A 27,353-nucleotide genomic window follows, 5' to 3' on the forward strand; every position below is an offset into this window, starting at 1 on the left:
TTATATAACTTTGAACTCTCAACAGAATATTGTGTAATCATCGGCACAGTTTTGCATAATGCCTTGTTCTTTTAGTTTGAGTAAATCTCACCTTTTCATACCCAAACTTTCTTTCTTGCATGTATCAGTACCTCCTTAGTATAGCCCGCTGTCTAAACCTGGTGTCAACAATTCATTCTCAAATTCTTTCATTTCTCTGCAGTTCCTGTGTGCCTGTATGTATTCCCCAGTCGGTATATTCTTAATGACACTGGATTTGTGGCAGCTGGTGGCTATTTGGACAGAGTTGACCTCTGTGGGTTTTCTAAAGGTCTTTGACATAATTTCTCCTTTTACATACAAATATACATCAAGAAAATCTATCTGTATAGGGTGGATAGTGCTGGTAAATTGAATGCCAAAATCATTCTCGTTCAAATATTGTACAAAATCCTTTAGCCCAGATTGATTTACTTGCCATATTACAAAAACATAATCGATGAATCCAACCCATAGTTTGATACGTGATGTAAATTAATTGTCTGAGTACCTATGCACATTCTCGAAGTACCCCATGAAGAGGCTGGCCAAGGAGGGTGCATAATGTGCCACCATCGCCACACCTCTGGTTTGTTTATACATACTATTGTTAAACAAGAACACATTGTTGCTCAATGTGAAATCGAGCATTTCTTTTAGCATTACGATGTGTAATAAATATGAAGCAGATCTAGTAGCGTAAGTATAGTTTATTGTGTTAACTGATGTTCTATGGACATGTACAACGCCTTAATGTTCAATGTTACAAAGCAGAAATCCTCAGCCCACCCCAAATCCTTCGATTAACTATTATAGATGCATTGTATCTCTTAAGTAAGCAGGCAATTTAGGCACTTCCTTGGATATAATAGCATCTTTATAATTTGAATATTTTTCAGTTATCCATCTCATTCCGCTCACTATTAGTCTTGCTTCTGGTATTGTATCACATGTTTTGTGCACTTTTGGCAAAAAGTATATTGTCTGTAGTCTAGGATTCTCACCTGTAAGGTAACATTTATCATCATCCGTGAGCAAACATGCCCTCGCCCATTTACCAACCAGATCACCTGCTTGCATCATAATGTCCTTAGTAGAGTTAGTTTTCAGTTTCTCGTAACATCCTGGTACATCCTGGTGCATTTCTGCTATTTGTATATAATCTAAAGCAGACAAGGGGGGGGGTTAACATCGTGGTAATGGATAGAAAAGATTATGGGCGCGATTCATGGAGCGTTTTCCTATGGGATTGCACCATTATAAAACACTTCTGTGAATTAGGCCCTAAGTGTGGTTCATTTACCCTTTTGGGATCACTCATAATAATGCTAATACATTCAAGCTCTTCTATGAAACGTTTGATTTGTTTTAATCTGTCCTTCTTCTAAACCATTGTTATCTGCAATTTCCTGTAAAACCTTTCAATTCTCGTCATTGTTATGTTGCCTTCAAGGAGAAATCACTGATTGAAGATACAAATTCAAAATGTGTTGCTTCGTATGATAGTGAATTTGGCAGCATCTTTCCACTTGGTGTAGGCTTGCATCTTAAGACATTCACTATGTGTCTTCCAACATAGCTTGTGATATGCAATTTCCCTTGCATGAGGTTCTCCATGATCTGTACTATCGCTAATACCAATTTTTAATGTGTCATTGTTAGACCGTTCTACTGCTCTCTTCAAATTGATGCCTGCTGAATCAGTTGCTATCAAATATAAATGATTTCTTCTTTTTCCTTCTTTATTGTAAAAGAACCATTTATATCTGTCGTACATAGGTATTTATGATCTTGTACCGTAGGTTTGTTCTACTTCTTCTTTTTCTTCATGGCTGGAGATGGACGGCTTTAGCTCACATAACTGGTCTCCATACAATCTTTTGGATCAATTCATGTTTGCCTTAGGAGTACACTGCTGTTTTTTCATTTTTCAGTTCTTTAGGTGTTAAGTTGCCTAATCCTAGACTTATGTTCAAGTATTCGTTATTGTTCCACTCCGCTCACTTCTTAATACACTCTAAAACCTTTTCATATGTCATGCTTGCATCTGCTCCTTCCTCCGTTTCCACACCTTTCTGCGTGGTGCACATAGGCAGCTTAGTTTGCTCCTAGAACGGCAGCCAGACCATTCGATTCAAGTTGGAAACTCATGGGGAGATTCCCATGGAGACGACGTGGGTTTCAGGTACGCCGTACATTGCGTTCGGACATTGTTGCTTTAAACTATCACGTGACGAGGAGAACAGCGTCTCGTGATTAGGTTACGTCGTCTTCAGACATTATTTAAACTTGCTTAGACAGCTGTTCGGTGCTTCTGATTAGCGTTTGCTCCCAAAGCTCTGTCAGTTTGTTCTACTACTTTGAACTACTTCATCCTTGCTACTTTGTATCCCGTGGACGTCCTTGGTACCATTCCAGCTTCCGTCTCCCCCACGGCATTCAGTTTCCTCAGTACTCGACTTCGGCCTGCTCAACGGATTTCTTCTGTCTCCTCCCACGGCCACCTGTTTCCTCGGTACCTAACTTTGGCTTGCTCAATGGATTGCTTCCGTCTCTGCCCATGACTTTTGTCTACACGGTACCTCTTGGTCCTTCTAACGGACCGTTTGCGTACTCAGCCTCCCCACTTCAGTCTTCACTGCAGGCTTGTTGCTATTTTGTTTCAGACCACGGCAAGGGCAAAACTATTATCACGGCCGTGATTTCAATACTTAACGTGTTGCTGCATAGATGTTCAGCTGTATGGGTTCTGTTCTGGTGTTTACTACTGCACACAGAGCAACATGTGAACTAAGAAATGTTCCAGTTTTTGGTTGTTTCATCTACACATTAAGGACCCACCATTTGAGTAACTTTATTCATACCTGTTCTTCATTCAGGTACTTAACTCCATCATTAAAGATATGTGCACAGGATATTATTGGACGCTAACCAGAGGAGTTTACGTGCACCAACCCGACTCTAGTGCGCACCTCGTGCCATTCGGGTGCTAGCCCCTAACTAACACATTCCCTTCCTCGTTGGTTTGTTTTATTTTCTTCCTTAAACCTCGGACCAAATTGGACTTCCTCGTACTTCTTGCTGAGAAGAAAGGTGTATCCAAATCTACCCAGATGTCTGGAGTTGTTAGTCTCAGGTTAGTCTAGTATTTTTCAGGGGATTACTGTATCAGTGTTCAGTTGGAGCAAATACTGAATAGTTCACAGCCTGGTGATTTCCTGTAATTTCTTTATTCCGTGCCCTTTCCATTGATTCACTTCTCTAGCCTTTGTTCAAATATCAGCTAGTGAGATAGGTATTTTTACTACTAAAAGTTCAGAGGACAGAACATAGGGAGCATCAGTGTCATCCTGTATCCTTTTTTCCGCATCTCTGGTGAGTTGTTAACCTCCATATTTACCCTGGTGACTAATTGTGACATCATAACATTTTGGATTAACCATGGGAGATTTCTTTCTTTGTTGAAACAAAATACACAAGGAAAAGTCAGTTATCCGTTTTCTTATTTTGGCTGATGGTGGAAGCTCTACTTTTAAATGACTTCCGATATCTGGAGGTATTGACATTTTGAAAAAAATTATTTTACTGGAAGATAGAATCAAATTTCACGCTTCAACTACTCTTAAAACAAATTCAAAATGTCCTTGCTAATTACCAGAACCTGTAACAAAATAGAAGTAACAAAATATTAGAAATTATGAAAAACCAACTGTGAACAGAAGCTTCTGAACAATAAAATATATCAAATTTGTTTAAGGTACTTTATTCAGTTTTTATGGTGAACAAATAAGGTACATATGATATGATAGGTTATTTATAATGCGGTTATTTATAATGCGCTTAATACCCAGAGGTTTCTAGGCGCGAAACTGTGTTGCTCTTGCTTCCAAGGCGAGCACGTTGCCCCTGAGCCATCCTCCCAAGACAATAGAAAATATTTGATGGGATCACTGGGAAATCAAATTCAGATTCATAATTGTAGCGGCAGCCATCTTGGATTAATGAAGTCGCACAGGCCCTCTACCACAAATTCAGACAAAACACCTGGTAATACATGATTATATGCTTCATTTGCAATGCACCTCCAGTAATCATATCTTCTCTTCATTCAAAATCCCACGGAATTACATATGGCCCTCAACTAGAGCAGGCCAGCAGTTCAGCGTCCTCTTTCGTAACGTGAAGCAAGAAGAATAACAGTACCTCTGAACTAAGGAAGTAAAGGCCTACATTTTAACTCAAATTCTGACCTGGGTAAAGCGACTTTGGAGCCAACTGCTGAACTGCAACATGAAGTGAAAGTTTAACATTGCATTTTTATTTTCATCTAGCAATGGGAACAGCAAGTCTTTAATGATTTCTTATAGAGGTCAGTCTGAGCATGAAACGGGATGATTTTACATCAAACCCCTTTTTTTCTGCAATAGTACGACTTGCTTCTTCATTGAAACGTCTGTGTTGGCCTGCAATTCGTTTTGGGTATGGGGCCGATGGAAAGAGACACACTCCAGTATTCTCAAAATACTGTAACCAATAACAATATACCCAGCACATAAAGGATTTGGGGTTGCCTGTGACAGTCTCCCTATGGCCAGTACATTGAACAGGTTCTCTCCATGGTTCATTAGTCCTTCAGACATTTCTTTTCTGTGTCAAACATTCTTCTCAGGGTCCATTATTCTGAGGGAACCACTACTGCGTGGGTCCATCATTCTGCGTATGCATGGTCTTCTTGCTGATTGCAACCACATACTCTTAGACCTCATCCACAATTCATTAATTGGTTTTCCAACAACCCCATTTACAAACCTTCGGGGTCATCCTCGGTGCATTAAGTTGGTTTTACATTTGGACTAGCTATAACCATACACCCTTATTTCACTGTACACATACAAAACTTTGACTTATGCTACAGCAGTGTGCCATCTTTCTTGGGATGAACCACACATTTTAGCGTACCCAGAATATCCAACTGATACTTACCAGCATTCATTATTCTGAAGAGAACATACCATTGCTCAGGATGACAATTGCAGAGGTGTCAGAAAGGGGCCTCTACATATTATTCCTTTAACAAGGTTGAACTGTGAACTAAGCGTTTGGCTCTGCTGTCTAAGCTGTGCCATACGTTACAACCACAGCACTACTGCATCTATCACAAGAAACCTTAGCTGCCTTTCCCCTAGTAGCTCAACGACTACTTGCTAAAATGGCCATCATCAGGCTCAGAACTTGCTAGGAGGTGGGTGCTATTTAGCTCCTGCTTCAAACCTGTGAGAGCATTGTTAACATGACACCAACAGCTCACAACAGCTAGTTGTGCCTCTTAAGACCAACTGGTGCCATACAAACATACCTATGAGATGTTAATTGTGTATGTGTTTGGGAATGCCTATAAAGAACCATTTGGACAGGTTTTAGAAGCCATTTAATGCATAATGAACCATAAATAATGGACAAAAAGTTACTTTGAATCTCATGTGGACGCTAGATTTGCCACACTATGGAATAGCTTCTGGTTCCCAAGGGGTAGCCCCTGCCTACCGGATGATGCTTTATACTTAGGAGCCGGTCTTAGATTATGCTCATTAAATCTTAATAATTCCGAACTCTGTACTTACTTGATTTGGAGACAACATAGTGATAGAAACCTAGACTCTAATTTTTGTGAGCAGATTTTGGACTTTGTTCAACAGTACACACTCCGCAATGTGGTCTGACTGCGGGATGTGGCATTACATTTGCATGGAGTGTCTGCAGAGGTGCGACCTAAACTCCTTGCCGTGTGGCAAGGAGTCTAGGTCGCAAGTCTGCAGACCAGTATTTATATTATTATTCTGACATGTATTCTTGACAAGATCTCAGTTTGGTGAACCCTTGCCCCAGAACCTTGCCGAATAGAAAGCAATGTCATATGGCTCCATTTTCTCTTTGACTAACGATGTTTGTTCTGTGGATTCACATAGCGCCCCTTATAAAGGAGGAAGAACGATTTTTATATGAAGTAATGGTAGTCTGGCTCACAAGTAATGCTCTCTCTGGAACCACAGAAGCATCACCCTATGCTAGGCACTGTAGGCTTTTTTGCTTTGAAAAATAGAACAATGTTGCTGTCCTATTTTTCCAAGCAGGAAAACCGAAAAATATAGGTGCAACAACAGATAATAGGGAAAAGGCACGATAATAGGAAAAAGGCACGACTCTAAGCTCAAACGTTTGGGTGCTTGGATATGGGGAGAGGGTCGTTCGTTGTTTGTGTACTTTTTCTAAGAATGTTTAAGAGATAGATCTTTATCACATTATGGAAAATCACAAATTCATAAAGAGAACTTGGGGAACTACTCTTACTCTAAGTAATTTCTTTCATATTTTTTGTTGATGAGGCTCAATTTTATAGACCTAAAATAATTCAATTCAGGATGCTAAGGTTTTGAATGCTTTCCATCCTCCTGTTACCTTCTCAGACAAATGCCTTTACTGCCCAGGGGTCTGGAGCTTTAGAGCTCTGGTTTTGACTTGTCCTAGATAACAAATGCAGAGATATCATTTCAGGAAATCGCCCTGGTGTAATAGTCCTAGAGCTGTATAGCCCTTGCCCTGAATAGTCCTATAACTGCTGTCTCCCTTTCTTCTCTACCTTCTAGAACTGTGAGTAATGGTAGCAACACACTTAACAGATTACACCTAACTCTGAAATGCTTCTACCTCACAGGGTGAAGTTCTCCAATTAGCTATCAACAAATGCTGCCCAGAATGTGCCACGAGAACGCGGGGCGCTTGCCAACATGAAGGAAAACTCCACGGGGTACGTATTTTAAATATGTACTTGCACCATGTTTTCTACCAGTATGACGATAAGTGGAATCATCAGTATGACTAGATATTGAATCTCCATAACTGCAATGTTACCCCTACATCTTTCTTCTAAAGACAAGAAAGAGCCTTCTGCCAACAACTTTCAAAAGCAGAAACTGTGCCAGGGTGATAGAAAAAGTGAGGCCGAAGACATTCCGCCCATCTCTTATGTTAGCCTTCAATCCTGTATCCTCAGTTTAATTTTTTTACGATTGCTTTGCATTGGATTAATTTGTGTTTGTTTCTGAACAAGGCTGAACAAGGCTTTTCTTTTCTGACACAATGTTGGATTTCTGGGTGTTAAAGTGTTATCCCTTCTACTTAAAGTGAGCAGACTTGAAGCCCTCCATGGAATTCTGTTCCCTTCCCCTTCCAATACCCCATTTCATACCTGATGAATGATAATGACAAGATCACGCCATTGGTATTATCGGTTTAGATTGATTGAGGTATTTGAAAACTTTTCTTGTTGGATACACAGAACTGTGGTTCTCTGCTGATGAGCCCATTCTATCCTGATTTAATTTACTACTTGAATCAGAATGTTGCAGTCAAAGGAAACATTTCTTACAGTGTACATGCAGCTAACTCTTGGTGGTCTGCTTTAATGGCATACTTTCAGTATTCACATATGGTGTTGGCGTCAGAGAGCTGCTCACATCTTCCAAGCAGGGTGATATGCTGCACCCATTTTAATAATTTTATTACCAACTCTCTGTCTACTGTTAAAAATAGTGCACTCAATCCTGGCCCCCTTTGCTGTGACAAAACCATGAACAGAAAATATACATAATGGCCCAGATGTATTCAAGGTTATCAGCAGCATAGCTAGATTCCACTACCAACCGAAAGTTCTATTACTGTGCTTTTGTACTGCACCAAATAGAAACGGTAGTGTTTTAAAGTGCCCAATCCTTGTCGAATTCGTATTCTGCCCCCGCTTTCGGTCACAGGACAATAGTCTGCTGGGAAGAATAGCATGAGAAAGGGTGATGTGAGAGGGAGGAAAAGCGCGAAAGGTAGATGGAGGGATGGGGTCAGGGCTAAATGCTTGTATTATGCATAAGTGTACATTCATTATATATGGACTATCTTCTATAGAGATGTGACACAGAAGAGTGTATGTGTTGAGCTAATGTACGCACCGGGGTATGGGAGGTGTCAAAAATGTGAGGCTATCAACTTGATACAGGATTTTCAAAATGCCTCGCTTTGCCTAACCCAACGTGGGTTTCCCTGCCTATGAAACTAAGACTAAAGGAAAACACTCTATTACAGAAGGCTATCTGACCCACACACTTATACATATAACAAGAATATTTCAGGTATTCTTATGGCTGTTAAAACTTTACAAAATAATAGTTAGAACCAAATACTCTTGTAACCAGGGTAGGACCCCCTTCCCCAGAATTAAAGCAGAACTTCCAAATGAAAGTTCCAATGAATAAAGTTAACTCCAATAGTCAAGTTCCACATCAAAAGGTTTTTCCCAATAGCCAAGTTATGTTTCCAACACAAAGTTTCTTCACTTCTGAAGGGTCTCACTTGGTGTTGTGACTGTATTAGAATCAACCAAAGTTCATCATTCTTCCAATGAATATTTTAATAGGATTTCTCTCTTCCTGAGAAAGTCAACTGCTACAAAAAGTCTTCTTTATATATAATCATGTTTTCGTCAGGATGGTTTTACCACAGTTCATCAAACATATTGGTGGCTTTGCCACTTTCTTTCCACCACAACCTTTCACCACAATAGAGCACGTCAATGCCTACTGCCAGGACTACAACTAACAATCCCTTTCCTGGTGTACTCTACTGCCAGGACAAATCTCCTAACACTACTACACATACTCTGCAGTGTATACAGAGTATGTCTAGTATCTTCAAAACATCAGTAAAATCTTTGACTTTCAACAACAATAAGATTCACAACATCTTCCATAAGTATGCAACAACCATTGATGCTGTTTGTTCCACTGTTTAATTGGCCACATATACTGCAGGTTATATTCCTCTCCCCCTTTCCACTCTTCAAAAGGAGGGCTACATCCCCCTGCTATCTTTGAGCTTTCACTATCACACCTAGGAATTGTTGATAATGTATTTTATTCAAGTTTCTCTCTTCAATAAAGCTGTCTTTCCCCTTTCTTTCAATTAACCTAATTTGGCTTAGGCAATGCTGTTATGTCTCATAGATTGTCCCCTCTTTACTTTGGCAATGCGGGTTACAGTTCTGGTTTGGTATTGCCGCTGTTTTGCCAATGGTGGTTATACTGAGGTTTTAATATTGCCCCCTCTGTCCTTGGACAATGGTAATCACAGTCTTTCTTAAATATTGTTATTCTTCTATTTGGCTAGGGATAGTTAAACACTTTCTCCTTTTTGTTTTCCTTTTTAAATTGTTATATTTTTTATTTTATTTTTGCTTTAGTAAACATGTTACACTACACAGCATTAAGAACACTCACTATTGTACCTAATAAAGTGATCAACAATGTTACAAAAGTAGACATAAAAAAGTGTCTAAAAGTCTCAATTTCATTAGTATCTGACAAATGCACATATTTGCCCTCATCAATCTACTAAAAGTAACACACCTCTACTATAAAACCTCACTTAAGAGCTTAACAGCTTGGTTAATAACATTGAGCAATTCATCCATAATTAATAATAAAACTTCACCAGTGCTAAAATCCGGGTCAGTTGACTTCGACATTAATCTTTTCCAGAGGTTCTTACCAATGAAATTCGATATTGAATTTACATGAGGTTAAAAAAACACAAAGCTGTCCTTTAATAGTGCTGAATAATCAATAACCAAGTGATAAAGTATCTCCATGGTCTGTTGTTTACACAGTCTACAGGTTCTAAGTGCCCTACGTATCTGCAACATTGGACCAATAACCTCCAAAGTTGGTAGTCAAAATTTTAAATAACAATTTCGAAAGCCTGCAGACGGAAAGGTTCTTAAATAAGGTCTAGGTTTTGTAGATGGTGCATAAAACAAACCAACAGTTCTATATCTCGACATTCTCTGTAGGTCGTCTACGTCCCAGATTTTGTTACATTTTTTTATGGCTGTTTTCAAGGCCTATTGAGAGATTGTTTCATTCAAGTCCATGGCGTCATAAATTGAACACACCTTAGTGCATTTTTGTATAAAGCTGGTAGAAGTATGTTTCTTCATATAGAGCAGTTGTTTTAAAATTCCACTCTCTGAGCCCTTCACAATTTTCAAAAAGAGGGACAAGCAATTCAAATACATACCGTGACCAACAGGACTGAACCCCCAACTCCAGTCAGATGACACTGACTGGGACAGATCTGAGTAAGGAAAGCACTTCCTTCAAAATCCATACAATAGAATTGGCAACACCTTTAATCTGTAAAACTCAATAAGAGGGGTTAGGGAATAGGCACAAAGTCTTCTCTTCACCAGCGTCAACATGGAGGTGCATGTTCTTAATTTTACCTCTAGTCTAGTTTTCTGCATAGGTTGAGATTTTTATGTTGTGAACAGAAAACGTAGAAAAATAAATGCATTTATATCCACCACTCGAATGTTGTTTATTGACCACATATAGCTTTTCTTCTTTTGTTTATTCGATATTCTCAAGATCTTAGATTTGGCTGTGTTTAGAGTTAACTCATTTATAGTTAGATATTCAGTAACACCATTTAAAGCTCGCTGAAGACCTGCAGGTGTGAAATCTAACAGCAGGTCATCAACGTATGCTATACAATTAGTTCTCAAAGATCCAAATTTGGGCAGATATCCATTCCAGTCATGAGTCACATTCCACAGGTCTGCCATATACAGATAGAACAGAGTGGGTGCTACAAAGCATGCCTGGCGTACTCCGCTGTTCACAAGAATACCTCTTGAGAATTCGCCCTCAGTGTTCAATCTCACATTAACAGTATTCTCTTAGTATTCTCTTAGTACAAAAGTTGTAACGTGTTCAGCAGACCTCGGTTCATTCCCCATTTCGATAACTTTCCCCATAAAATAGTATGATCAACGCTATCAAACGTTATCAAACGCAGAGGAAAGGTCCAACACAGTAACATAAAATTATCTTCCTGTACCATTCCTCGCCTTTGCTAGACATGAGAGCAAAGTGAAGCCAATGGTCCTGATACCTTTTCTATATCCCATCTGTAGAGGCAAGAGTATCCCAGCCTTGTCTGCCCACCTAGTCACACCCTTTAAAACCCTATTTGCTAGAATCTTTGAAGAGACATTGTCAGGCTGCTGGTTCCTGAGCCAATAATCTGGTAGAAGAACTAGAAGCGTAGCTGTAGAGTTCTTCCTACCAATGTATCCCTTTGTATTTCTAATTAAACTACAAAGGAATCAATTAGCCGAAAGATGGGACCACTGCATCCATTGTTGAAGTGTTCGGACACCGTTGACTGTGGAATGGAAAGAGCTTATATCAGAACAATACAATTTCCCAAGAATCGGAACAAGAACAATGTACAAGAAAGAACGCGAGAGACTGACATGAATACTAAATCAAGAAGAAGCAATGAACCAAGATGGATATGACTTACCACTGTGGGTCATTAGGAAAGTACTACTGAGGAACTCGTGCACCACCCAACCTATTCCTAAAACCCGACGGAACGAGGACGCAGTGGCGGAAACCAACAGTCTCTAGTCCAATGCTACCCCGACGGAATGAGGACGGCTATCGACCTGAGCGCCAATAGTCACAGTGCCTAATTCGGGCGCTTTGGAGTTCGGGTAGTGCAGGTTTGCTCTAGGCAGTAAGGGTATGATGGCCAGACCCAAGGTGTTCAGGAGGGCATAGGTTTCTTTCTTTCTCTTTTCACAGGTGATTCTCCTGACTTGCAGACCAGCTGTGTGAGCAGTGATGGTTTAGCAAACTGAAGAGAACGGCAGGTCAGTAGACGTTCCGGAGTCAGCAACGTGCGGGCAATGAAGGTTTGGCAATCCGAAGACAAGAAGGTAGGTCAGTAGAGCAGGCCGAGGTCATTCACAGGGGAGGCTAATACTGGCAAGACGGAAGGACAAGGGGGGTTAAGATCAAGAGCAATGAAGTGCCGGGTAAAACGCTAGCCTTGATTCGAAATCGGAAGCAGCGAGTGCGGCAACCTGGAAGCGTTATAACGGGTTGCCGCGACCTTGCTTGACTCCTCCCCTCCAGAACGCGATAGCATTGTGCTTGTGGAGAGGACGCCACAGTCGTCATGGTAACAAGGCTGTGTGTGTTCTGAGGCGATTATGGCTGAAACGAGGTAGTAAACGTGCAAAGCTCAAGGAAGGGTTTCCAGGGGGTGTAGAAGTGCGAGAGTGGTAGTGTCGCGGGCTAATCCTGACAGACATCTATCAATGAGATGGGACTATAGTTCAATGGATTGTCTCTTTCCCCACTTTTAAAGATGGGAATTATAATTGTTTGAATCCCGACTATGGTGGACACCCTGTCTTCACAACCTGAGTAAATAGACGGAATAATATGTCTGACCAAAGTGACAAGTTCTTTTTCAGTGGGCTGTTCAGTACACCATCTGTGCCACAGGCTACTGATGATGTTAATTTATCAATACACATCATTATGTCTTCTTTATCGAAATTATAGTCCCAAACAGAGTCTTTATCAACAATATTACCTTTACCTTTATTTGATGGATCACAATATTTTGTATGGAGATGGTCAACCCAAACCTGTTCCGCAATAATAGAGGTTTGTTTTGTTATCTGATTCTCATGTTTGTGATGGAGTTTCCACCAGATGGACCTTGAGTTCCATTGAACAGTGCCTTCCATTACTTCTTGGTTCACTTTGATATAGCTCTGAAGCCTCTAATTTCTGAGCCACGTCTCAATGGCGCATTTGAAAGAACGAATCACCCTTGTTTTAATCTCCCCATCATCTGTCTGTTTATTCACTTGTTTAACATTAAGTCTGAGTGAACATTTCTTAAGACTGATTTCTCTATCATATACATATTTTTTGTTCTCAAGGAAAATCTGCTTCCATGATTCCACGTTTCTGCTTGAGATTTCAGCATCTTGTGTATTGGCGAACTCTACAGATGAACATGCACTATCTTAATATCCTCTGTAGATCTCCACCATCTTCCCAACACTCTGTTGACTCTCTCGCTATTCCTACCCAATTTAGAGACTCTATTACCTATTGTACTATTTACCAACCCTATACAATTCAAGGCAACACCTCAGATTGCACATACGACTGTGTCACTGACGCAGTTCGGATGCCATGATCACTTTTACCTGTTTTTATTACCTTAAATGATTTAATATTTGCTACATCAATATTAGCCATAAACATATAATCAATAGTTGATTGTTACGACACACCAAACCAGGTAGGTAAGGGCCTGATGCCTTGGCCAAACAAAGCATTGTTCTGACAGAAGCCCCACCTTGCCACAAAGTGTGCCAACAAAATGCAATACCTCATTTTTTGTGTTGTTCTCCCTTATATATTTTATTTGTCATGCCCATACGTTAATTGAGGTACAAATCATCCGTTTCAATTACTAGGTAAACACTGTTGAAGCCAACTATTATAATCAATTGATTTTTCTCCTTTGAGGGAGACTTCAACAAACAAATTGTCCACTTCATGTATTACTTCCTTTACATTTGCCCTTACCTGGTTATAGTAAACATCTATAAGGAGAACTGGATGGACGGCCCCTGTCTTTTGATCCTCAATTACTGTTGCTAAAAATGTGTCCGATGTGGTCAATAACTTCTTGATGAGGCAGCCTTTATGATTCTGAATTGCTGTAAGAATCCCGCCATATGGGCGACCCCGAGGACCTTTTTTGGATTTCTTATCTATAACTATGAACCCATCCAGAATTGGGGTAGAAGGGAGCCAGGTCTCCTATAGAAACAATATTGAATTTTGAAAACATTTCACACATCCCCCGGTCCAGAAAACTATTATGACCCCATGTGTTCCACGACAGGATGTTCTATTCTCTATTAACTCCCAGTGATTTAGTTGGAAGGGATACATTTGAGTACAGAGATGAGTAAGGCCCAGCTCGCTTGTTCTAAATCAAGTGAAACTTGCTGCCCGCACCCTTGTTTTCTGTACATTTGATATTGAACTTATCGAGATAGCCTATTGATGTATTTTTCCAACTTTCCTCCCTCCTCTTAATGTACCCGTGATCACAATTGTAGCCCTTTTTCAAAAACTCTGTTTCACTATTCAGAACTATTTTCTTCACTTGTTCAGAATAGAAATGTACTTCACATTTACCCAATCTATTTCAATCAAACATGTGAACAAATTTGATGTCGTTAGATGAGATTTCAGACAATTCAGGAATTATAGATAGAAGTAAAATAATGTTAGCCCTATTTAAGGGTACATCTTTCTCAGTGTGAATGACTGATTCAATAACTACTGACAAAGATTCAACATTTGAATTACTAGATGCTTCTATATAATTCAGACACTCAGGCTGAATGGCCCGTTTCACTTGTTTCTGGTTTAGACCGCGATAACTGATATTCCGCCACCTTCCACCTACACTGAGTCAACCCAATAGATAATGCTGGTGCATGCATGGACCCTCCACTCTTATTGTTTATTTTACCTCGCAAAATGTCTTGGGTATCTGCCACTATCAGAGTTTCAACAACCTCACAACGGTCCATATCCGAGATCTAGAACACCTCTTCAACTACCCTGTTTTTATACAATAATCATCATACTTTACCATAGTACAAAACCAACATCTGCACCCCTTCCTTTTTAGCTGATTTTTCCTAATTTGTTTTTTACCATTAATAGCCTTATTTGTTTTCACTGTCATTTTATTGGGATCATCATCAATCCTCTATGGATCCAGTGGCATCTCGTCACCAATATCTAGAGTTTGTATACCGTCACTCACACCATGTATGCTATTTCCAGCAATAGTAGACGGTGCTTCCTTAATTACAATTACTTCTGGCATCTAGTGCCCCCCTGCCCCCACAGTGATTGTGAGAAGGTGTCATTTACTTTTGAGGAGTTCAGGATTCTTCTAAGAAATTTCCTGGACCTTCTATTGTTATGTGCAGCATAATTCTTCATATTCTTAGTCTTTTTAGCCGCTTTGTAGTTTTTCTGTTTCATCACCGTACAGTCAGCAAAGTTCATGCACTTAATTCTTTCTGCTGGAATAGCTGTTTTATCTTCTTTCAGATTTCCACTTCTGTTGTCATCCAAGTTACTGTCAGGTGGTGTTGCCCGCCGCCTGATGTTAACTTCAGGATCATTCTTTGACAACAGTAATTTCAATTCTTTAAGTAGAGTTGTATTGGATCTGACCTCAGTTACAACTGTATCATACAGTCTGATGAACGACTGGAGGCCTATATTGAGTGCAATTAAGGGTCTACTTCCCGCTTCCATCAGAATGTTATGCCCATTGTCACCCTGAAAGGTAAACTCAACCTATCCTCTTCCTTTGAGTGAATTTCCGACCGAGTTTCACTAGAAAGAGATATGATATGATGTGGCATTTATAATGCGCCTGTACACAAGTGTTTCTAGGCGCGACAAGACAAGGAGGAGGAAACAAAGGGAGGACAAAATAACGATCTTACTAGGCCTTGTCATTCAGATTTCACAAATGCAGGGAAGAGGGAAGGGCAGAAGTGCCAGGGGGAGAAGGTAAGGGGGGGAGTGCAGTTAACTCACAAGTGCAGCCAGTGGGTGGCTTATTAGTGCAGAGAGAAGGTACTGTAGGTTTGCAGATACAGACCCTTAAGTGCTGGGGAGCCCGAAGGCAGTGCAAGGGCAACTGGACATGTAGGAGTCTGGGCCCGAGTTCTGAGGGTGACCAGTGCGCATAGCAGTTGGGTGCATCAGCAGGGTTAGAGGAAGAGAGAAAGTGGAAGCAAAAAGGAAGGTCTTGAGTTGCTTGCAGAACGGGAGGTGGTTCTGCTCAGGTTTGAGAGAGGCAAGGAGGCTGTTCCAGAGGGAGGCCCCAGCTGAGAACTTGGATCTGCCATGAGGGGAGACAGATCGTGTTCCACCCTGAGGGGAGACGATTTACCTTCTACGTACTCCCCTTCCTGTTCATACTGAGTCTCAAACAGACGAGGTGAAATACTCAGTCTTGCCAAAGGAGCTTCTTGTGCGCGTATTTCTTCTTCCAAGCTGATACATACGTCAGTCAAGGACATACTCGCTCTTCTTTCAGCTTCCCTTAAGACCGGAACAGATATTTCTACACATTCATTAAAACCATTACCAGTGTCCACTAAGACAGAGTCAGTAATAGGTGGAGCCATTTGCAGAGCACGACTGTATGAGATGGACTGGACCTGCGGATAAAAAGATGTAATACTTTCCTGGTCTTGTGGAATAGAGTTCAGCGCCTCGCTATGTATACTACAATGTATATTACGAGCAACCTCTTTATCCAGAGGAGTTACTTCAGAACCTCTTAGATTGTAGCGCCTTTCCCCGCACATTTTGACAGTTGTGGTTGAATTAGCTGGCAATTAGTCTGTCGATCGGCGCACACTCAAGCAACATGAGTTAACAGCACACTACAGCTCAGCCAAACACTAGTTGTCGCAGCTCGGTACTCTCACTTACACTTCTTGTCCTATGCCTCTGCTTGTGCCGGTATGCAAAACAAAAAGCAACACACAACCAAACACCGGAGACCAAGTCGGCTAAAGACAGCTTAGCCAGACTTTATTAATCAATCCTCTGCAATGGCGTACATACAGTTTGAATAAACAAAGTTGGAGTGTACGCATATAGTTCCATATGATTGTGAGCAAACTGTAGCTTCACAGCAGATAATATCTGTTGGTAATGCTTGCTGACATCTATAAATTACGATTTTGTCATGCTTACCGTTCCCAACACATCCTGATGTATTTGGAAAGCCGAATGCACCCCACAGCACACTGCTCACTTGTAACTCATTTTCCAAAGCACACACTAACACGCTAATTCCTGATTTTGTAGACAGTGCAGATGAGTCCCGGCAATGGAGTGCAGCACAGCAGATTCAGGCAGTCCAAAGCAGATGAACACAGAGAACAGGGAGCCACTCTCCCACTGCAGACTGCTCACTTGCCAACGCGTTTTCCTTTTCATATATTCTTTAGGCTAAAAACACTTATTTTAGTATTCAAAAGAAAGTCTAGCAGTTTACAACGAAGTGCCCCAGGGTCACCTGTCAAAGCATAACTCCCTGGGTTTTCCCTGTGCGTCCTTGTCTCTTGCTTCCGCTGCTGCGTCTGCTCGGCTCTTCAGTTAAGGAACATCTGAGAGCTCCAATTGTGGTCCCATGACTTGCACCTTCCTGAGCCTCGTCCTCGTCACTCCTCTCGCGTCCCGGTGCTCGCCAGCCACTGCAGCCGAAAGTGTGAAGAGCACCTCTCTCCCACAGGATACCACAATTCATCAAACCTTCCCGCTGCGCTACCTCTGCAACTTGGGCTTCTCTCGCATACGACTCTCAGCACCATTAACCGCCAAAGGCATGCAGCAGTTCCTGTGTCTTCGTTCTGCCCCTACTACATACATTGCCATGGATAGCGTCTTCTTCTTCTGCTGCTGCTACTACTGCTACTCCCCTGCATCTCCACCTGAGGGGGGTTTAAATAGTGAAAATTCCGGCTCAAGTGTAGATTCTTCAGAACACTAGACTACGTATTGCAGTTCTGTGCCTCTGGGCTCCTCTTCTTCACCCCAGTACCTATGGCATTATGGGATATGAAGTTCCCAACATTCTGATTCTTCTTTTTATAATGTATTGCGGTTTTGCAATATGCCATTAAGACCATAGAGTCCGGATCAAGAGGCGTCTCCCTGTCACTGGCCACATGAAAAGGGTCCCAGGCCAGGGTCGGTGGGGTGATCACCTGTGATTCATCACAGGTACTAAGCGAGATTTGAAGTATTATAAGATAGAGCTCAGGTAGTGTTGGATGCATGAGTGGTTCAGGAGCAGGCTTGGGAGATCCTTGTACATCTGTAGGCTTAAACTACCTGACGTGTCTATTATGTTACCACAGGAAAATTCCTGAATAATAATTTTAGGGCTGCCAAGCCTAATCCAAGAGTAAGTCATGTGAGTGGTGAATGTAGTTCGCAACAAAAGGCAATGGAGTTGGTTGGATAGAATAATGAAGTAAATATTCCATGGCTGGCCCCATATGCAAAGTAAGCAATTTTCTGTATAGCCCTTTATACAATATTAAGGCCACTTTGAAGAAATGAGATGGGAGGAAATGCGTTCAGGCTACACGCCAATAATGTAAGCACCAGTGTGCCCAAATAATAGCACTGAAGGGCCCCTCAGCCACACATGACTGGATCTATATTACATATAAGAGGGTCATACTAAAGTTATGTTCAGGTTAGGATTTCGTTCAGTGTGCAGGTTCCCTGCAGAGGATAGAGCCCCAAGGCTACTGCCCGAGCAAACACTGTGCCATATGTAAGGAAGACATTGTTATCAGAAGTATGACAAAGACAAGGAGTACAATCCAAGGGTGTTTATAGAACAGAAAAACGCCTAATCGAAACCTAAATCTAAGATGGGAGCAAGCTACGACCATCAAAGTAAAGAAAAGCAGTCCTCGTTTTGCCATGTCAAAACAAAATGGCCTATACTAATACAACTTTTGCCTAATTCTTACTCTATATAACAAAAGGGTTTGGGACAATGATATGTATAACAAAAGAGTGTAGTGCAAACTGAAATGTCTAAAAAGGTTTCGGTAGTTCAGGACTGCTGAACTAGTGTACACCTTTCCCCACATTACATCACGGGACAACGCGGAACAGTGGCATGACTGTGAGCACCCCTTGAGTCTATAGACATCAGGAAGCAGTTTCTTTAGAAAAGGCAGGATCCCTCAAATCAATGTCTTTTGCTTGGCATCACAAGAGTTTTGCCAAGTTCTCCCTATGCGGGGTTCCCCGGCTTTCTCGTGATACCCCTTTGTTGGGTTCACCTTCGTCTTTACACCACTGTTCAGTCACTTTATCAAAATGCAGGATTCACTTTCCCTTGCTTTCACTTGGCATCCCTCCGTCGGGTTCACTAGACTTCAAATCACAGTTCAGTTAACTTTACCAGTTCTATTATCTTATACGCCCGTAAAGCCCTGCTCTCAAACCTGGACTCTAACTCTCCTTCTGTTCTGATCCTCCTTGATCTTTCCTCTGCCTTTGACACAGTCAATCATGCCATCCTCGTAAATCGTCTTTGTGATACCCTTGGCATTATGGGCTGGGCACTGGCATGGCTGACCTCCTTCCTTCTCCAACAGACTCTGCCAAGTTAAATTGGGCCCTTTCCTTCATCTCACTCTTTACCTGTGGCGTGCCTCAGGGCTCTATCCTATCACCATGGCTTTTCAACATCTACATTGCCCACCTGATCTCCACCTTTTCTCCTCATTTCCAATGCTATGCCGATGACACTCTGCTTTACTTTAAACCTCCTTCCTCTACGGCCCCTCCTTCCTACCTCATACCTGACTTCTATTTTGACGTGGTGCTCTGCTAACGATCTCTACCTTAATGCCAGCAAGGCAGAGATACTTCTCATTGGGACACCTGCTTCCCGTCTCTCTCTCTCTCTGGCCACCCTCCTTGGGTCCCCTCCCCTCCCCCTCTTTTGAGGCTAAAAACCTCTGTCATCTTTGACTCTTCTCTCTCCTTTTCTCCTCACATCACAGACCTTGCCAAGAAGTCCAACTATAAGCTTCACCTCCTTAGATGCATTCTGCCTGTCCTCGCCTACCCCAGTAACTCAATGTCTCCAGAGCTCTGGTTCTCTTTACACTGGACCACTACAACAGCCTTTTCCTCAATCTTCCTATTTCTTCCCTTCGTCCTCTGAAACTAATCCAGAATAGGGCTACAAGACTTATCCTTGGCCCCAAGCCCAGACACTGCATCTCTCCAGCCCTAAAATCTCTCCACTGGCTCCCAGTGACTGCAAGGATCAAATGCAAGACCCTTTGCATCATCCACAAGGCTGTCTGGGCCCTGGGACCTCACCATATCCAGCTTTCTCTTCCTAAACATTCTAGAGTTCTTCGGTCCTCTAGCTCTAACGCTCTGCGGGTCAAACATTTCTCCAAGCAGAGGGTGGGAGGAGATCCCCTGCCGTGGCAGGAGCCGCCCTCTGGAATGGTCTCCCTGCCACCCTCAGACTTGAGCCAGATCTCCTTAAGCTCCAGAAACTCCTCAAGACCTTCCTTTTCTCCCCCTCCTTGCCTCTTCCCCCTCGCGTGCTAATGTCTGTCTACAGCTGAGACTGTTGCCTGATCCCTTATGTGTCTCAACGGGGCCAGGCCCTCCCCATGACCATTCTCCTCCCGGCACTTGGCATCGGGCACCATTCCTGGACTAGCCTGTTTCTGGTCCACCCTGTCCACCACACTTGTTCCCTCCCCCACCTTTCCTCCGGCACTTGCCCCTGTGGCTCCCCCTCAGCACTTGCTCAGCCCCCTGAACTCCCCACCTCTGCACCTCACTCCCCCTCCCACCCCCCACCTCCTACTGGCCCTTTCCCTATTTTAACTCCCTCTTGCACTTCCTTGTCTTTGCACTTGCACAGTAAAAATGTCACAAGTCCTTTTACAAACGTTAATTTTGTTTTTCCTATGCCCCCCTCCCCTTTTTTGTCTTTTGGCGTTTGGAAACACTTGTGTATAGGCTCCATACAAATGTCCAATAAATAAATTAACAAACAATAAATAAGCGTGTCCTTCACTGAAATCCTGTTAAACAGTTTTGCCTTGTGTATAATGTATTGAGCATTTGGCAGGCACTGCTATTAGATGCCCATGTACTCGCACCAATTTGCACCTGCTACCATTCATAGCCAGTTAATACCAGTATGTCAGTGCCTGGCAAAAGCCTTTCCCATGCCCACACAAAAGCCCAAACTGTTGGCATTGCCAATGCTTGTTAAACTTTGTGAGAGTAATGGAGCAAAAGACACTGACTGTGGGAAAGTGTTCTGTAGCTGTGCACTCCAAAGCTATTTGGGGGTTACAGGATTCTTCATGGCATAGTCCACTGTTACTGCTCTTGATAGGCCATAATAGTTTTCTCCTACTGTGGTTGTCATTGCTGCTGCAGCGGTAAATACCTTTACCACTGCCCTGGTTGGCCTCAGCCCACCTTCCACCTTCTACCTTCTCACTGGCAATGCTGAGGTTTTATATTGGTATGGGTGGTAGTGGGTGACAGTAGTTGTAGTTCCCAAAACGCCTGCAGGGAGTTTGCCCACCTTTTTCTGCCTTTTTTGTGGTAGAGCGGTTGCCATCGTGCCACGACACAACGTTATAACCAACCCTGCTCCCATAGTCTCTGGATCCTGGATCATAGTTAAATGTCAGACTTTGCCTTTGACAGGCAAACCTTAAGGACGCAAAAATAAAAGGTGTCACGAGCTTCTTGAGGCCTGTAACTTCTCCCTCAGTGAGTAGGATGGCAGAGGCTACTGAGAGCCTGACCTCCATCTGCCTTCTCTAGGCAGCAACAGGCAGTTAACAATCAACATATTTATTTGTGAAAGTGTGTTTGTATTTTCATGGTTGGCTCCGGCCCCATAACAGTTGTGGGCGGAAATTGTGGCCCAAGGTCAACATACTAGTCTGGGGGGCCCTGTGCTATCAGTATAGGTGATTTCGGGAGATTGACGATTTTGTGATTGTTGGCTGCAGCCCCAGAATAGTTGGTGGGCTGATATTTTGGCCCACGGTCGACATAACAGTCTAGGCTGTACTGGCAATAGTAAAATTTGACGAACCCCACTTGTTCACCCTGCACAGGGCGGGGTCCGGCCCTGTGCTATCAGAATAGGCGATTTTGAGAGATTGACTATTTTGCGTTTTTTTCTCCAATAATAGGAAGTTAGGACACAAGGTCGGCATACCAGTCTGGGGTGTACTGGCGATAGTGAAAATTGACCAAGCCCCCATTCGCTCTGCACAAAGGTGGAACGTGTTTCGACCCTGTGCTATCAGTAAAGGCAATTTTGGGAGATTGCCGATTTTTTGCCATTTTCAAAAATAGTAGGTTATGACACAATAAAACATACACAAGGTTATAACAGACCCCCACGTGCATGTCAGCTACAGACCCTTGCAACGCCGGTTGGTACCGCTAGTAGGTACCAATTTCAAGCTGACAGTCAACCAGGCAAAAATCTTATTCACAAAAGACAGCACCAGTAGACTCTCTGGTCATTATCCACCCACGTTTAACCACTAAACATAGATGCTCAAATTTACGGAGCTTTTCAAAACAGATTTCGCTTGGGAGGGGAATGAGACCCCATACCATGAGGGCCACTCCTATGCCCCTGTGAATGGTGATTGGATAGGTCTTAGTCATAGTCTAGTGTTTTTTCCAGAGGGGAGAGGACAATGCAGAGAACATTTTATATGGCTACTCAGCAAATGATTGTGGCTTCTGAAACCAGGTAAAACACTTAAATAAGCTCCGTCAGAGAGTCACTTATCCGAATGCTGGCCATATGTTCTGGTTATTATAAAGCTACAAGGGACCTGAGAAATGTAGTAATTTTAGCCATGACCTTCTTGTGTATTAGGGGAACGATAGCAGTTCTAAGTGAAGCTCTTGCCCCAATGGAGGAGGTGCTTACCCCAGCTGATGGAGGCCATTGAAGGGTTGAACAATACAATGGAAGACACGAGTTCTGCCCATGCTGGAAAACATTTGACCCACCATGGCTGGGACCGCTTGAGGGAACTCTCCAGCGACTGGTCCCTTCACACGACACATGGCCAAATTATTGAAAATGGTACACACTCTGAACTATTGTATATCGCAATGTTACCAAAACCTGTATAACTGCAAAGTCCTCCTATATGCATTGAGGTGAGTGAGGGACCAAGAGGCATATGCCTTTTACTGTGTAATTAACCACATCATTGTTTCCTGGTGATTTTTCCCCTTCTTGCATCCCAATAAGGAGGGGAGTCTGGCAGGCTGTTTGATGGGTCAAACTCTTTAGTTAGTTTATTAACAATCTGAGTAAACATCTGGAGGGCATTTGTCCGGATGTTCCAAAAGATTAGCAGATTCAACATGACTGCTCTCCGTTTTGCAGATGACGCCCTGGTGTTGGCAAGGAAGGGACCTGATGTATGCATTGCTTTCTTAGTGTAGTGATAAAAACTGACCATAATTGATGGAAAAACTAAAATCATGGTGGTGTAGCTGGCCAGGAGATAGTGTTTTAAAAAAAGAGAGATTACAAGGTGCACGCAACTTAATAATGGTAAATATATATGATAATGGGTTGGTTTGAAATACTACCAGTGCTAGGAGAAAATAGTCCTCTAGCTAAGCCAAAAGAAATTCAAACAGATTGTAAGAGAACAGCAGAAAGCCTGGTGTTAGTCTCTTGCACGCTATTTTCCATGGTACCAGTGGTCCAGCGGTGAATATTGGTTTCTATAGCATCAATCAGCCCCACACCTCTAATACACCAGAATGGATCCGAACAGATTGGATTAAACAAGCATACAACTAAAATTATAAACCTGCTTGTCCAATTTTGCTAACATGGACGGAATAGCACGCTTATCTCCTCTACAGGTCGTTGATCGTTTATTTGCAGCACAGTTAAAATACAATTATTACCCAATCATAAAAGGAGTGTCCAGTCAAGGTTGTATACAAATATCTACTTTATTATTATCATCACAAAAGATAATCTAATAACACTACTGCTACAACCCATCCTGTAAAGGAATGCAGAGGACAGACCGTTTCTACAAAGGAAAAAGGAATGCACTCTGGATACTGACAGGAGGGTGGTTGGTATGGTCAATAACCACAACAGTTTGTTAAGGCTTCTTGGCTTCAGCAGAAAGGACAAAAGGAGTCTTAAACTGTCTCTAAGGGCCTTCAGGGAAGGACCAGGGGGACAGAACCACAATGTACCTTTTACTGTAGTTGTTCTTGGTGCTCAACACGTTTGGGTCAGCTTCAGATCGCTTTGCAGGCTTCTGTGGCAGAGTTTGAGACAGGAGTGAGCTGCAGATATCAGGTGGCAAGATGGTTCGGCAAGCGAAGCTGGATGACTGGCTGCAGGCTGGCCTTCACGGCTACTCGAGGTCAGGAATGGTTGTCTCAGTGCTGATTAGCAGTTCTGAAGCACTGGTTGAGACGTCTTGTGTTTCTTTCAGCGACTGCCTCTTGGACAGCGTTAGCTCGAGGCTTGACAGCGGTCAGCATTGCAGTTGGTTGCTAATCGAGGAACTAAACTGCCTCAAAAATGTCCTTTAAGGCAGATGGTGGTAGATACTTGTCGTTGCACTTCTCCCAGCTTCTTCAATGGGCTTGCATCGTCCTTTAAGCGGACGGTCTAGAGCTCGGGGGTATGTTGCAGGCAGCTGCCTTGCCCTTGGTTGTGGGTTCAGAGACCTCTGGCACTCCCTATGCAGGAAGCTTGATGCAGAGCCTAGCAGGGCACGCTGTGTGCTGACTGGGTACTGGTTCTGCAATGGAGGAGAGTCCTCCGAGTTCTTGCCTCCCTCTATACCCTGGGAGAAGTTAAGGGGAGGAATCTTGCTTCCCTCTTTGGATGTCCTGGCCCTCCTTCACTGGGGGAAGCTGTAAGGCAAGCTGTACATTCAGCCAGGGTCCAGTGATGAGTTCTTCTTTCTTTCTTTCTTCTTGTTTTTGTATCTGCCTAAAGAAGGGCTACAGCTCTCTTTTAAGGCCAAGCAAGCCACAGTGATTGGTGTAGGCTAAGCCTAACTTAATGAACCAATCCTGGGATCCCCACCAACAATTTCCTATATCTTTGAGGTCATAACCAGAGTGTTCACCAACAGGTAAAGGTAAAGGGGTGAAAAAGGAACCAGGGCTGTCCCAGAATCAAGATGGCGGAAACCTTCTCTCAACAGAAAGAGCTCTGGGCTTGCTCCCTTGTGTTACTCGGGCCCACCCATCTTCCTGTCTGCTGTGATCAAAGAGTCTCTCTGGTTACTGGATCCCCCAGTCAATGCTAAAATTCACCAGGCGGAGGTCTCCATCAATAAACACACTAGTAAGTGAGTTTCAACAATCATTTATTGCAATGCAAAACTTCCGCGGAAGGGCTGACTGCAAGATACACCATAGGGATGCTATCTAGAGTGAGCTACTAACATTACAGTGAGCAGGCTTTTTATAGGAAAACGTTTACATTGAGTCTTATGACTGGCGCGAAGCCCAGGCACGTCCTGACATACAGTTTCCTGCCAAAACACTTTTGGCTGTTATTCCAGCCCTTGCAGTGACAATTTACAAAGGCCGGACATTTACAAATGGTCATTACTCATATAGCTTATCTAAGCAAGTCAAAATATCCTTCAGGATGCACGTGCAATCTTTAACATGCGTGATCGTAAAAACAAGCTAATTCATCACATTTGACACAGTGGGGAATTTGCAAACTACACATCTTGCCGCGGTAGTGATAATAATATCCATTGATGGGCTGCTGGACAACAGCAGGACATATCTTTTACAGAATGACGCACGAGCTCTGACACAAGTTCCCCTTCCCACATATCCCAGAGAATAACAACTCCGAATATAGATACGCTTTATGCTTATGTTTCGGGAAAGAGTGCGGATGCTAGCAATCATCATTCATAGAGGAGACCCCAGGGTCAATGAATGCATGCTGACTCGCACGGCAGCTTTCGACAGGACGGGAAGTGCAAGAGTTTTAACAGACATTATTTATGTAGCCTTTACAGGAACGGAGAACAGAGGGGACATTCCTAAGCCTGTGAGTAATATCTGTTCCAGGCGAAAACCCTGGGCCTCGTGTGCAGACACAAAAGCAGTTGGTTTAACATGGACATAATGCTATAACATGGGCAATGGGTTTAAGTCTTGCTGAGGCAAAGAAACATGACAATTACATGAATTGGTATTTACACCCCTGTCGTTCCTCATTAAAGTGGCAGGTCTCCCTTGAAGATGCTGAGAGAGCAGACTCTCTGACGTCAGTAAAACACATGCCCAGGCACACCCACCATGCGGATGGTCCAATTCCTCACAAGTGGCATACAGAAGTTGTTGAAGATTTTGTATATTTGGGGAAAAGGCTTGAATGTACTGGAAATTCCATGCTGAGAGTAATATCCCATTCCTCCAGCAAGCCTCGGTTGGAGTTCTTCAGTTTGATCGCTGTTTTGCCAGTCTGGCTGCCCATATGCAGGCTAACGGGAGTTTGGAGCAGAGTTGTGGGTATATGCTTAAGCCCATTCTCTAGAATTTGGAGAGGACTTTTTGATGAGGTTCTTTTTTACATCTTGGCCAGGTGACAGTCACGACTCGGGTGGAAACCTTTCTTACACCCAGTTATAAAAAGAGCAGCATTTAGGCCCTTGCTGTTTTGGGAACAGATGTGGCTAAACCCACAGACAGATCTGTTTCACACACATATCAGGGAGGCTAGAGCACCAGACCACTTTCGTGCTTTGCAATGGCTTAGTTATATTAAGAATCAATTAAGATGCTAGATCCGGTTTGTGTGGCAGCCACCTGAAGCTATGTTTAGGAGGCACTTGTCTTCAGTGGAGTAACTTTGCTGACAACTTTGGAGGGGCAGGAAGATGACTTCTTAATGAAAGGGGCCACTGCCAAATGAGTGGGACAAAATGGTGTGCCACAAATTTTTTGGGGGGGGGGGGAGACAAATACCGCTGTCGCCCCTAATACTATGCCCATGCCTGTCTTTCCTTATAAATCTGTTTTGGGATCTAGAAACATGGTCTGCTTATACAAGGGGCATGTCTCCTGGGACATTGTTCCTGCTGGGCAGAGCAACATGGTGCAGGGGTGGAGGAGAAAAGCAAGAATGTCCTGACGGTTTTGGTAGTTGATGTAAATTAGTAAGGGCCTGCCACTGGCCTTAATGCTCTAGTTGACCTGCTATTGCTGGGTTTCTTAATAAAGGTCTGGGGTTCAAGATTTGCCATATGTACTCATGAGTGTTTGTATTGTTTTTATTCCCAGTACCTTTTTATTGGTAATGGGTTTTTTATTCACCTAAGAGTTTTTTTAATTATTTCAAATGTTTAAATTGTTGCATGCCTATACCAGCAATAGAATTGTTTTAGTGATGCGCTCCTACTGCCCCTGACACCTATCATTCTGGTCATTTTATCGAAAGATGTAGAATGGTCCAGTCTTCTCGCATTTACTGGAAAGTTAGTGTCATGGGTACCCAGAAAACCATTGCACCACGACAACCTCTCGTTCTGTTATTGCGTGCCTACTACTGGGACTTGAGGACATTTAGACATTGGGCCCCATTACAAGTAGGGTGGAGCTGGAAAGATTGTCAGTAATGGAATTACCGCCAATGTTCCTGCTCCGCCACACTAAGAGTATGGCCGTGAAGTGGAGGATTCACCATCCAGGATCCAGCATGAAAATCAGCAAAAT

The 27,353-nt window shown here is 42.7% G+C and overlaps 1 protein-coding gene across 1 annotated transcript in view; it reads left to right on the forward strand.

Moving 5' to 3' along the window:
- Positions 1-27,353, forward strand: part of FRAS1 (Fraser extracellular matrix complex subunit 1) — a 1,618,415-nt gene that overhangs the window by 282,264 nt on the left and 1,308,798 nt on the right. The window contains exon 4 of the mRNA XM_069626341.1: positions 6,731-6,823. Within this exon, the coding sequence (XP_069482442.1) occupies positions 6,731-6,823 (93 nt within the window). The remainder of the gene's footprint in view (positions 1-6,730; positions 6,824-27,353) is intronic.

Source organism: Ambystoma mexicanum, chromosome 6p (genome assembly GCF_040938575.1).
Source record: "Ambystoma mexicanum isolate Mex_15411 chromosome 6p, UKY_AmexF1_1, whole genome shotgun sequence".
Lineage (NCBI taxonomy): Eukaryota > Metazoa > Chordata > Amphibia > Caudata > Ambystomatidae > Ambystoma > Ambystoma mexicanum.